At 45.2% G+C, this 14,230-nt stretch overlaps 1 protein-coding gene across 2 annotated transcripts in view; it reads right to left on the reverse strand.

The window, feature by feature from the left end:
* The window catches only part of TMEM40 (transmembrane protein 40), an 82,159-nt gene extending 68,507 nt beyond the window's left edge, over positions 1-13,652 (reverse strand). The window contains exon 1 of one of the 2 annotated variants that reach the window (XM_073592310.1): positions 13,523-13,652. In XM_073592310.1, the coding sequence (XP_073448411.1) occupies positions 13,523-13,637 (115 nt within the window). In that variant the 5' untranslated portion in view covers positions 13,638-13,652. The remainder of the gene's footprint in view (positions 1-13,522) is intronic. The other variant, XM_073592311.1, reaches the window with a different exon arrangement.
* Positions 13,653-14,230: the final 578 nt, after the last annotated feature.

The raw sequence follows: 14,230 nt of genomic DNA on the forward strand, positions 1-14,230 counted from the left end.
TCACGGACCAGGGCACCCCGTTTATGTCGGGGGTTATGGCCGATGTGTGCAAGCTGTTCCGGATTAAACAGCTGCGCACATCTTTCTACCATTCCCAAACGGATGGTTTGGTAGAACGCTTTAATAAGACCCTTAAGTCTATGCTCAAGAGAGTTGTACAAAGGGATGGGAAAGACTGGGACTGCCTGTTACCAGCTCTCCTGTTTGCTATCCGGGAAGTGCCCCAGGCCTCCACTGGGTTTTCGCCCTTCGAGTTGGTATATGGGCGGAGACCTCGCGGACTACTGGATTTTGTTAAAGAGGAATGGGAAAGTGAACCTATTCAGCATAAGAGTGTTCTTGAATATCCCAAATGCAGGAGAGGATCCGAACTGTGATGCCACTAGTCAAGGAACATTTGCAAAAAGCCCAGGAGGCTCAACGACGGGTCTATAATAGGGCTGCTAAAATAAGGAACTTCCAAGTGGGGGATCGAGTAGCGGTGTTGATTCCCACTGTTGAAAGTAAATTCTTGGCCAGGTGGCAAGGCCCCTTTGAAGTTGTAGAAAAAGTGGGAGAGGTAAATTATAGAGTCCACCAACCAGGTAAGAGGAAACCCTATCAGATATATCATGTAAACTTGTTAAAGCCCTGGACAGACAGGGAACCCGTGACCTCCCTGGCTAGTGCAAGACTTGAGCCTCGGATTTGGGTGGAGAGTGTCCAAGTAGCAAATACCCTGTCTAAAATCCAAAGTCAGCAGGCAAAGGAGTTCCTGCAGAGAAATAAAGAGAAATTTTCAGACTTGCCAGGGCTCACTAGTGTCAGAGCATGATATTATCACAGAACCAGGAGTCAAAGTTTTTGTCCCGCCCTACCGCATTCCAGAGGCCCAAAGGAAGGCCGTTTCAGAGGAAATGAAGAAGATGTTAGACCTGGAGATTACCGAAGAATCGCAGAGTGAGTGGTCAAGCCCGATTGTGTTGGTACCGAAGCCCAATGGGACTCTGCGATTCTGCAATGATTTCCGGAAACTTAATGAAGTTTCACGGTTTGATGGCTACCCCATGCTCCGGGTAGATGAGCTTATTGAGAGACTAGGTCCAGCCAGGTATATCACTACATTAGACCTTACCAAGGGGTATTGGCAAATCTAGTTGACTAAGGCTGCTAGAGAGAAAACTGCTTTTTCTACCCCAGAGGGGAGTTTTCAGTACAAAAGAATGCATTTTGGATTGCAAACTACTCCAGCCACGTTCAGGCCTGGACTGGGACAAAAAATAGGCCTGGGCATTTTAGACTGAGCAGCCCATTTTTATTATTTTTTTTAAACCAAATTACAAATAATGACAACTAACCCTTTCTCAATGTATTTTTGTTATATTTAGCCTGGTTCAATCACTGTGACAGGGATGATGGGATTCTCACAAACTTACTTTGAGAGGAGGACCAAGACCCCTCTGGGCTTATTAGAGAGCTGTACAGCCAATTAGTTCCACTAAATGCCACCCCGCCACCCTCCTCACCAGCAGGTTTCCGATAGTTGCTGATCCCCAGATTAGGGTGTACCCAGGCACATCCCATGTGCACGCCTATGAGACCTGTCTTCACTTCTTACTGTGCAGAGGAGTTGGGGAATTTGCTGTGTACATGCTTTGGGGGGATGCAGCAGAGCAGATTCTGCTCACCACACCAATACTTCAGCCCACCAATACTACAGACAACCACACCAATACTATGGGCCACCACACCAATATAACTGAACACCACGCGAGGAGACAGGGCAGCACAACGTGACATTTAAAGTGATATTAAAGTCGCTTGTCATATGTTCCCCCTCTGTGTAGCGGTTTTGCACAGAGTAGCCTGATCCTCCTCTTCTGGGGTCCCTCGTCGGCACTCCTGCCGAGTGCCCCCACATCAAGCAGCTTGCAATGGGGGCACCCAAGCAGGCTCGCTCCTGATCTGCATGTCCATTCACACACAGAGCCTACTCCCTTAATGTTTTCCTCCCCAACAGAGACTTAAGGTAGCCATACACTACACAATCTGATTGTACATTCTCCTTTAGATTTTATAAAAGCAATGTAATATGAGGACACATCTAAACAATGCATTGTATTTGTATAAAATAAACATGCCCTTACACTCTATATTTCCTGGTAGATCTAAAGTAGAGTGTACAATCAGACTGTGTAGTGTATGGTCATCTTAAATCATAATTTGTGAGTTTGTAATACTTGCATTACAGCTTGTTGACTTTTGTATCTTGTTTGCATCTACAGTTGGCCCTGTGGCTGCTGTCTGAGTAAAATATGTCCATCATGTCCCATTATTACTGTCACTAAAGTAATCCCCATTGTTGGTGTCAGATCCACCTTCCTCTCACTTCCTATAGGGTGCTTCAGAGTCTTTAAATTCCTAAGCTGACTACAGTGATAAGGGCTAAGAGGCTTTAGCACTATGGTGGCTGTATGCAGGAGAGGGAACTGTACCACTGCAATATTGCCACAAAGTCCTACCCCCATAGTTACATGGTTAAAAAAGACACAAGTCCATCTCGCTCAATCTACATAGAAAAAAAAAACACAAATAGAAAATCTCAATATATACAATGCTGTACCCACAGTTGATACAGAGTCCCCAGTAAAGTATGATCCAATGTGCTCCAGTGGGGGGAAAGAAATTCCTTCCTGATCCCCGAGGCAATTAGATTTTCCCTGGATCAACTTTACCTATAAATGTTAGTACCCAATTATATTATGTATATTTAGGAAATAATCCAGGCCTTTCTCCTAAAGAGAAGTATGTTTTTTTTGTTGGATAATTATACTTACCTAGGTGGATGCTGCATCTGTCCCCCGCCGCCTCTTCACTGAGAACCGAGCCACCGAACACCGCTGATGGCTCGGTTCTCTAACCTCCCTGAGCGGGGAGCTGCTGCCTATCAGTCAGCATCTCTCCTGCTCTGCTCCTCCACACTCATTTGAGCGTTGAGCTGTGGAGGGGCAGGGACCGGCTGTCTCAGCGGCTTGCTGAGAGGCTGAGACTGCCATCAGTCCAGGCAGCTGGCAGATCCAGACTTCCTAAGTCGGGATGACACGGTGCCTGGACTGATATTGGTGATGTCATCAGAGCGGATTTCAGACCACTCTCTTCTGAAAACGGGTCACAGGAGTGCAAATTGAATTGCACTCCTGTGACCCATAGGAGAAGCCCAGTCAAACGAACTCAGGCTGGACTTCTCCTTTAAAGCAATCTACTGAGCTGGTCAGAACCAGCTCCTGAGGGAGTCTATTCCACATTTTCACAGCTCTTACTGTGAAGAAACCTTTCCGTATTTGGAGATGAAATCTCTTTTCCTCCAGACTTGTTCAGAGCTGTTTAACCCTCAACTCTCCTTCAAGGCAAAGGAACAGCAGCAGTGCCTTGACTACTAGGAATACAATTTCACCAAATGGTACAGGAGTAAAATCGCATAAAAATCGCTCACAAGTTGCACTGCATAATCACACCTCAAGTCACCACAACACACATCACACTAGTGTGAAGCATGCCTAAGTGCTGGACAAATACCCTGCAATCTAAAACAGCCATGTATAAAAACTCTGTGTCCTCTTCTTGATGATACTGTATGCATCTTTAACAGGCTGAATTCTCATTTACAAAACATTGTATGCTTACAGGCTGTGTGCTCATAACACTTGAGGTTTGGAGTGAGTTGGGACACCTTGCTTGAAATAAAGTTCAGTGACAAGCAGATCTTGAAGCCCTCAAATCCCCCATAAGATTGATCTGCTCTTGGTTAAGACAAAGCTGGCTATGGACATTGTCACACAATAGTAATGTTTTGCCCCAAGCAGACACCATATCACTACAGCTACCCCAGCCAATTATATGCAGCCACCCCTCACCCCTTTCACATTTAGGCATCTGCATTACAACACAGGAAAACAGACCTTTGTAAACTTCACTGCATGCTTCAGGCATTCTCTGCTACACACAGGGAGGGGGCGTGGCTGAGCCGAGGACATGGACAGCAGAGACAGCCTGCAGGACAAGGAACCTACAGTCAGTATCAGGGGCGGATCCAGAGCCTAGTCTCGGGAGGGGCACTGCCAGAAAATACTTTTTTTTTTGGGGGTAAATTTAACGGGGAAATATCTGGTGTTAGCGCTTCAATCATCACAGCACCATGGTTGTTATGGTGTCAGGATGATTGAAGCGCATTATTACTATTATTACATGGTTATAAAAAATGAAATGGTTCAGCTCACCATAGAATCAGTGGGAGCCCCGAGCGTGTCACTTGCCACTGTCACCACACGTTGCGGATTGTCACTTGCCACGTCACCTGTCACTAGATGCGGATTGTCACTTGCCACGTCCCATGCTACATCTTGCGGATTGTCACTTGCCACGTCCCATGCCACACGTTGCAGATTGTCACTTGCCACGTCCCATGCCACACGTTGCGGATTGTCACATGCCATGTCCCATGCCACACGTTGCAGATTGTCACTTGCCACGTCCCATGCCACACGTTGCGGATTGTCACTTGCCACGTCCCATGCCACACAGTGCTGATTGTCACCTGCCTGCTATAATTGTCTGCTGTGTCCCAGAGTCAGGCTTATTCAACTGGTGACCCCCCTGTCATCAGTGCTGGGCAGGGAGGAATGGGCTGGCTGCTGCCGCTGGGAGAGCGATGGGAGCAGAGCGAACAAAGGCCTCATCCTGAGTGGATGTGTCAGTGCTGCATCCCGCCCCAGGGGCAGCAGAGAGATGATGTAATTTCTCTGCTGCCGCGGCTGCCTGTACATTCTACAGTGAGGGCGGAACTGCAGGGATGCAGGGCGGGGCTGGGCAGTAAGAGATGATGTTATCTCTCTGCTCCCCCGCCTGCCGGCTCCCTGATTGGCCAGCAGCCGCTCACACACTGTCACTGAGCCGCACAGCTGCTCACCAACGGAGCCGCCCGTGCTCTCAGCCGTGGAGCCGCCCGCCGGCTCTCTCACCCACAGCGATGCCTGCCCACCCACTCACCCACATTCTCGGAGGGGGCAATTGCCCCGTTGCCCCCCCTGGATTCAAAAGAGTTTGTTGTCCAAACTGATGCTTCCGATGTAGGATTGGGAGCGGTGTTGTCACAGGTTGTTCATGGCGAGGAGCACCCCGTAGTCTTCCTCAGTAAGAAGTTAACACCAGCGGAGAAAAACTACGCTATAATTGAACGAGAGTGTCCGGCCATTAAGTGGGCTCTGGAATCCCTCAGATATTACCTTTTGGGGAGGAAGTTTAGGCTGGTTTCTGACCATGCCTCTTTAACATGGCTGCGACAAGATAAAGGGACTAATGCCAGGGTTACTCGGTGGTTGCTGGCACTCCAGGAATTTAAATTTGTAGTGGAGCATAGGCCCGGGAGACTGCATCAAAATGCAGATGCCCTCTCCCGAGTCCATTGTTTGAGCTCCACTGTTGCCTCCACCTCCTTGGCGTTGGGGCACAGGGGGGGGGATATGTACAGGACGCCGTGGCAGGGTCCTGGAAGGACGCTATGTTTCCCATCTGTTTGGACTGTGGTCCCTTTAAGGGAACAAAAAGGGTTAACTCACCTGTCACAGGAAGTGGGTTTAAAACAAGACAGAAAGTTGTAGATGAGGGTGGAGGAGTGTAGAGGAGAATGTGGATGGTGGATGGTGTTTTTGTGTGCAGCAACAAAAGTGAACAGCAGTGTCCTGCCTGAAAGCCTCCTGGCAGGGGAAGCTACCTGCAACAGAAACCAAGGACTGTTTAACTGCGATAGCAGTTCTGGACTTTGCAAGTCGGTGAGACTGAAATCTCTTTCTTTTGTTTTTGCTGCTTTAAAGCTATTTAAGTTCAATAAACCTCCTTTTGAGTGAAAAGCCTGTGTCCTGCGATCTAGCTGGTTCCCCGAACTTTACAGTGGGCAGATGAATCCATACAGTATCTAGGTATTTTATTAACCAGAAACACTGCATCCCTATAACAAGCCAACTATGTACCAATACTAAAATCACTTTCAAAAGACCTAGAAGCCTTAACCAAGCCTTTCCTTTCCTGGTTAGCCCTATTTAAAATTTGCAAGCTTCCCTAATTGATATACAGTATCTCTTCAGAGAGCTCCCTAAACCAGTCCAAGCTATAATAGGATGCTATATCTGGCAGGGGAAAAGACCTAGGTGTTCCCGCAATATACTAACTAAACATCGAAAAACAGGCTGGTCAGGTCTTATGGACATCAGAGATTACTACATAACAACTATTTTAGCATAATTAAAAGCATGATTCTCTCATCACATTAATAGTCCTGAAAATGAATTGAATCACTGCAAACAGCGAACAACAATTTATATTCATGGTTACTCAGCCAGCCCACCCCACCTCTTGGGAGCAAACACCTTACGCTTACAGCATCAGCTCTATCATATCATTATTTTTTGTACAAAACCTCACCATCGCCCTTTAAACCCTCCACTACTCTTATCTTTGCTCCTGCACCTTATACCCAATCTATCTATCCGCGCATGGACTGACAGAGGTATACTTCACATACAAGATCTATATGCCCACGGCATCCTCAAAGCATTCAGAACTCAACAAAGCACATACTCACTGCCCATCTCTGAATACTATAAATATATGCAAATTACCCATTGCCTAATGCGCAACCCCCACTTATTCAGGGCTATCCACAACTTGGCCTGGCATTATATAAATGACCACAAAACACAACAAAAAGGCATTTCACTATTTTACAACCTTCTCCAAGATAAAGACACATTTCAGAAAACCCCTCAAATGATCAAATGGGAAGTCGATATAGGGAAACCATTTACAGAAAACCAATGGCTAGATGCAATAAAATCTATGAATCTACCCACTCTGCAAATCTCTTGGAGCTACATCTAAAATTCACCCTCAGATGGTATGTCACCCCAATCCAACTGCATAACATTGACCCATCTGCACCATCTACCTGCTGGAGAAGGTGCGGTAAGCTAGGTTCTATGTTATACATCCTTTGGGGATTTCCCAAACTTGACAACTACTTGCTTGAGGTGTCCCATCTAATTAGCAGAGTCACAGGCTCACCTTGCAGCCTCACACCTGAACTGGCCTTATTCAACATTGGCATTAAAGACTACCCACGCCACCCCAAGAAAAGTGATCACCCGCATCCTCCTCGCAGCTAGACTGGCTATAATAGGTAACTGGCTATCACTAACCATCACTAAAAAAATGCAATTATTCCCATTTTCCATAGTGCACACTAACATTACATTTGAACAAATGTTCACCTCGAACCTTGCTAATCCCCAACAAGCCGACTCGGATTAGTACTCATGGTTTAATTGGTACAGTACTGCTTATAAACCTGTTCTATAACTGTTAAACTGCTTTCTAACAACGAACACACAGATGTTACTACCAACTGCAACACATCTTTGGAAATGGAAACTTATCTTTCGACTTATATATGATCCTGAATCAGGAAGTATATCTGCCTTAGAACCCCTCTGCTGCCTTAAATGCCCTTCTAACCAACAGAGAGATTATGAGAGGGCTTATAACTAAGATTCCTTAAAAGGCATAATGTACATTCCTCGTTCTGAAGCTAAGTACCTACTGTTATGTGATAAGTGACAAAATGTATTGATGTATGTAAATGCACTGTTTTACTATAATTTGTTATTCTCTGCTGAAAATTTTTTTAAAAACATTGAAAAGAAAAGGCCTAATTTTTCTTCAATGGCATGGCAACAGTGGCAATAATAAGGCACATTGGCTTACAGTCCAAGAACCCATATCTTTTGGCATAAATTAAAGTTCCTATTTGCTTTAGGTCAGTGCTGGTTATCCGGTATCTCAAGACCCATAACCAAGGAAGTCCACATGGGTGAACTGAACAGGGTTCGACTTGACATTCTACTACATCTCTCTTCAATGAGGTATACAATTTTTTTCTACCATCCAAGACTGATCCCACCCTATATATGAGGTTCTGCTATAAGACAGGGTTACCATACCACTTCCTGCCGAGGAGGGGCCCAAGCTAAGGAAATAATTAAACCCCTTCCTACAGGCATGATGACAAAAATTCTGAAAAATAGACTTGGTGTTTACATACACTTTAATATACAGAGCAGAACAGGTGGGTGTAGGGTTTTCACTTTGTTGCACTACACCACACTACAAATAAATGTGCTCTGTGATGTTGTTGGCATCAGCGCACCCCTCATTCTCCTTAAAGCGGAGTTCCAACCACATATATGATTTTTTTTTTAAATCTATCTCTTACTATTACATAATGTATACTTACCATTGGTTAGTCTTGTCATTAGTGTGGCATTTATTAATATTTTATTTAAAAAGTTACCTTTGATCCATCCTGCTCGGGCATTCCCATCTTACTTGTGGGCAGGCGAAGCCCACAAGCATAAACTTCGGGGATACGGTGCTGCTGTATTCCCAGCATGCACCGCCCGTTCTCGCGCATGTGCAATAAGAGCATGTAGTGGCGCAGGAAACTTCACAGGTCACCATCACAACGGGCGACATTATTGGAAGTGCCCACCCCGTTGTGATGGCAATGAAGATAAGCCGTCCTTGTCCACAGATTACAAGGGACCACATAGTAACAGGCATGAAAAGGTAAGTAAAAAAAATAAATACATTTCCGAATGTCGTTGTTTTTGTTTATTGCTGCTGAATAATGTAAAGTTAATGTTATGGGTGGAACTCCGCTTTAAAGTGGAAGTTAAATCCGCAAACAAACTTTTACTCTATGCCTCATCGAGGGGAAGTAGGTCCCCCCATTTAAAATTTACAGCTTTTCCATTATGCCTCTTAACAGTCGATGCTGAGAAAGCATTCGACCAAGTGGACTGGCAGTTCCTTCGACTATCCCTACAACAAATAGGTTTGAGAACTAATGAAAGCAAGGAAAATGTCCCTTTACTCCTCTCCATCTGATAAGATTAGACTGACTGGTTCTCTGTTTACAGCATTTTCTATCTCTAACGGGATGCGACAGGGATGCCCCTTGTCCCCCTTTCTTTATGTTCTTACTATGGAACATTTGGCTATCGCTCTAAGTAACAACTCCTCTATCCAAGGTATAACAGTCGGGCCCACCCATACTAAATTCTCCCTCTTCGCAGACGATCTGCTCCTGTTCGTGACACACCCACACACATCCTTGCCCTCAGTACTACAGGAGTTACAGAAATTTGGAGCAGTTAGTAACTTCAAAGTGAATTACAATAAATCAGAAGTCCTTAACATATCCCTGCATAAGTCGGACCTACAAAGACTCTCGACTACTTTCTCCTTGAAAACCGGTTCCACTTCCATCAGGTACCTCGGAATTCAAATACTGGCGGATGCATCCCAGCTCTTTTCCCAGAACTTTACTTCCTTACTTATTAGAACCCAAGCGGATTTATCTACCTATGCATCTACACGGCTCTCATGACTGGGTAGAGTGAATGCCCTGAATATGGATGTTCTCCCTCGGTTCCTGTTTTATTTCCAAACCATTCCTATACACATACCTAATTCGTACTTCTGGAAACTACTCCAGCTGTTTTCCAAATTAATTTGGAATGCTGCCCGTCCCAGAATACGATATGAAACATTATCTCTTCCAAAGGTTCGAGGGGGGGGGGCTGGAGCCCCGGACACCTCCTTATACCAAAAAGCAGCGGTGCTCACTTGCATATCGGATTGGTTTCACCACTCTTCAACCAAGCTTTGGGTCCCCTTGGAAAACCATAAGAACCCAATTGAACTCTCCGCTCTCCCATGGACCTTGCCTACGCTCCGGGGGGTTCAGGCCTTCTCAATGATCTCACCCGTCAAATGATTCAGATCTGGGAGTGCATCGTGTCCAGAAGGGGCTTATCGAACCACATGGGGCCTATGCCTCTCTTTTTTTGGGACCCCGGCCTTCCAGCCAGCTATACACATAACAGAATTCGGACCATGGCGAAAAAGAAGATCATAGGAGACTAGCCCAAGTCCTTCGAGCAGACCCCACTTTAAGGACAGAAACCCCTTCCGGTCCACTTTCTTGACACCCCATGCAGTGGCTTCAGAGACAAGAGACTACTTCTTACATCCGGACTTTCCTGTCCATTCCAGACATTCTTGCTGAACCGACAGAATTTGAGGAACTGCTCATGCAGGCAGAACCTCCAACACATGTGGTATCTCAACTTTACTCCCTCTTGCTCAATATCTCCTCTCCTGACCTTCCATCATTTACGGATGCCTGGGAGGCAGAACTACATCACTCTATCTCCCCTATTGACTAACAAAAATGTTTTATCCTGATGCACAAGCTATCCCTAGCCACTAAGACCCATGAAAAAGGATTTAAACTGGTAACGAGATGGTACAGATGCCCTTCGACTATACACCATTTAAATTAGGCAGTACCAAATACCTGTTGGCGATGCCTTGGCTCCTGGGGTACCATGCTCCACATCTGGTGAGAATGCCCTCCTGTACAGGGATTTTGGCAACAGATCTTCAAACTATACTGTAAACTGATGGCGACTTCCATTCAACCTTCACCTGAGGTGGCTCTCTTATCTATAGTCCCTGGCAAATTCAAATCCATCAAAAAGGATGTATTGCGACACTTTTTGGCAGCGGCCAGAGTAGTGATTTCCCGTCACTGGGTATCGACAACCATGCCTTCCCTGGAGGACAGGGTTACTGAAGTGAACTGCATATGGGACCTTGAACGTCTGTTGGCTGAGGAATATGGTAAGGACGAACAGTTTTCTCTCACTTGGACTTCATGGTCCAAGTTTATCTCCTGGGCTGAAAGTGGCCTAGACAACGCCATCTTGGGACTATGATGGAGTGCTTATTGTCCCCTATCTTTCTGCCCCCTCTCTTCTGCCCGTATTCCTTTTCCTCTATGTCTAAATACACCCTTAGAAATCCATTGAGGGAATGTACCATGACTTCGGCTTATCCATTGTTATTGATTCAGTGTGTGACCCCTATGACATATTTTTCATAAAGACAGGTTTTTCATATAACCTTTCCAGATGCACTACGTACTGGACACACATGATCCCCTAATCTGAAATTATGGTGAAGGTTACTTTAACTTGTAATGTCTTCAGGGGTTGCCAGGGTTGCCACCTTTTCTTCAAGCCAAACTGAACACTTTAGCGATGCACGGCATGGCACCCCAACTGCGGTGCAATTTTGCCGTGATTGTCACCCGACAAATCGCGGCAAAATCACGTAAACAGAATTGTGGGATGCCTGTCACCCAAAAGAAGTTTTGCTTTGCGATTGGGGTGCCATTATCCCTATTCCCTCCTATTACATCTTCTTCCCCTACCAGCACAAATCCTCCTCCCTCCAATGCCCCCATGGCAGCCGACAGGGGGTATCACGGGGCCCCAGCACACAGGGGGGCCCAGACAGCCGGTGGTTCGGAGCAGTGGGTGTGGGGGGCAATTACAGAGGAGGGGGGACAATTACAGAGATTGGGGGGCAATTAGAGGAGGAGGGCAATTACAGAGGAGGGGGTGCAAATACAGAGGAGGGGGCAATTAAAGAGGAGAGGGGGCAATTACAGAGGAGGGGGGTAATTACAGAGATAGGGGGGGGCAAATACAGAGGAGGGGGGGACAATTACAGAGGAGGGGGGGCAATTACGGAGGAGGGGTGCAAATACAGAGGAGGGGGGTGCAAATACAGAGGAGGTGGGGCAAATACAGAGGGGGGGCAAACACGGAGGAGTCAAAACATAAGTGAGAGAGAGGCGACAGGCAACTGCTGGTGCGGAAGTTTTTAATAAAATAAATGCTTAAAAACAATCCACTCACTCTCCATGTCAGAGCTGTATATGTCAGTCTGTGAAGTCGGCTGTCCCATTCTCCCCTCCGATCCACGCTGTTCACTAAATCTCTGGAGGAAACAGAGAGCTGCAGGAAACTCATGTGAACTGTCAGCCTCTGATGATGGAGGCGTGATTAAACCTCCGGAACGCTCTGATTGGTTACAGCATCCCAGGTCGACAGCTCACTACAGTTTCCCCGCGGCTCTGTATCCTTGGCTTCCTCCAGCGATTCAGTGATAATTCAGCAGCGTGGATCAGAGGGGAGAATGGGACAGCCGACTTCACAGGCTGACATATACAGCTCTGACATGGAGAGTGAGTGGATTGTTTTTAAGCATTTATTTTATTAAAAACTTCCGCACCAGCAGCTGCCTGTCGCTTCTCTCTCCCTTATGTTTTGATTGCTCTGTAATTGCTCCCCCACCCGCCGCTCCGATCCCCCTGCTGTCCGGGTCCCCCTGTGTGCTGGGGCTCGTAAAAGGAGGCCCCATGGTACCCCCTGTCAGCTGGAAATGGTGTCCGGGTGTGAGGCAGAGGGTAACCCGGGCACAGCCTCCTAAACCCATACTGTTCGGGTCAAAACCGGACAGGTGGCAACCCTAGGGGTTGCTACCACGTGTGGTCTTCTGATGTGCTTTATAAACATGTTTTCACTTCATTTATATGTTACCTGGACATGCATTTGTTCCAACGCAAATTATACTTATTGTTGGTGTACCTTACCAATGTTTGTAATGTTTACATTTTTTCTGTCTCTCTCGTTTCCTTTATGAATAAAAAAGATTGAATTAAAATTTACAGCTTTTTTGAGGGGCAAGCTTTTATGTATTTTTTTTTTCTGGTGACCTTGTCTCCACCACAGAATGATGTATCCCTATCTTACTTCCACAGCCCCTTGGTAAACCCTTGTCAAGTTCATAGAATGGCCAGAGGGCAGAGCTGCTGCAACATTAATTGCCAGGCTTCCTGTACCCGGAAGAGACAACTGGCTGAAGTCCTGAACAGCAGATCGCTGCAGGACAACGCTGTATCCGCTGGACAAGTCAGTGTATATTTTGAATTTTGCCCATAATAAAAGGTAAGGGGGGATGGTGGGGAATGTATGGGGGTAGTTAGGTTCCTCTTTAATATACAAGCAATATAAACAAAGATTTAAGCCTACATTTCTAGTTTCAAGTAATAGCATCTTTTAGTTAACGAATACTGAGTTCCCCATTGTATCTCCTTACAAGATACATAGATACATGATTTTATTTTATATTAATTGCTTACAGTACTTTACAAAATTTAAAACAACGAGTAACTATTGCTTATTTATACCAAGCTATACCCTAATATCTGTAAGGAACACAGAATATTTATAGGCAAGCCTGAACTTCATACATTTGGAAAGTGCTGAAGATCTCAAGCATCGCCACAATAATTCACTTCTTGGATATGACAGCCCTCTCTACATTAGAATCTAAAAACACTATATGAAACTGGCTTACAATACCCAGGAAATGTTGTAACTTGTCCTTCAGAATTACAGACATTTGGCACATTCTAAAGCTATCTCAGCAGAGTAAAATGTAATTAACACTATCCGTAAAAACATATCATAATAATAAAGTAGGAATGTGGATGTATAGAAAGGCTTGTCGTACTTACCTGTACAGAGCGGCTTTGTATAAATGGAGTTGTCCCTGTAGACTGATGTCAGGAGATGACAGCCTCGTCCTTCAGCATTTCCGCCTCTTTTACTCAGTATTAATTTTCTATTCATGATGTCATAGCTGTGTGTGCTAATCTGCAATGTTACAAAGCTTCTATTCCTAACCACACATCCAAGATTCAAAAACAAAACATGACTAAATTCTTATTATATAAGTGTGAAGCCCACAGCTGGTTATTTGTTGGATTTGAATACTTCTAAATTCTGCCTTTTAACAGCAAAGTAAGTAGGCTAAAGAAGTTTCACGTTCCAAAATGTACAGAATTTCCAAAGAGGGAGAATTTTTGCTTACACACGATTAAATGATTGAAGAAAATGTTTATGTTTTTTGTCTCTAGTAAGTACATTATATATATATATATATATATATATATATAGCGGTACCTCCCGTAGGGGCTGCTATGTGATATGGCCCACCTGTCACCCTGCCCAGCCTAGCGTTCACTGTTCAGTCACTCTCAGGCAGAAAACAGTCCATATGCTTGTTTTTTTTTTGTTTTCATTGAGGGAATAGAACTTGGATGGGTAAAGGAATATCTGGGATGCCCAGTGGAATTTTGGAGCAAACTATTGGTAGATTGTATAGCAATCAATTGGTGGATTGTATAGCAATCAATCAGGACAACTATGTACACTCTCTGTAC

Source organism: Aquarana catesbeiana, linkage group LG07 (genome assembly GCF_042186555.1).
Source record: "Aquarana catesbeiana isolate 2022-GZ linkage group LG07, ASM4218655v1, whole genome shotgun sequence".
Taxonomy (NCBI): domain Eukaryota; kingdom Metazoa; phylum Chordata; class Amphibia; order Anura; family Ranidae; genus Aquarana; species Aquarana catesbeiana.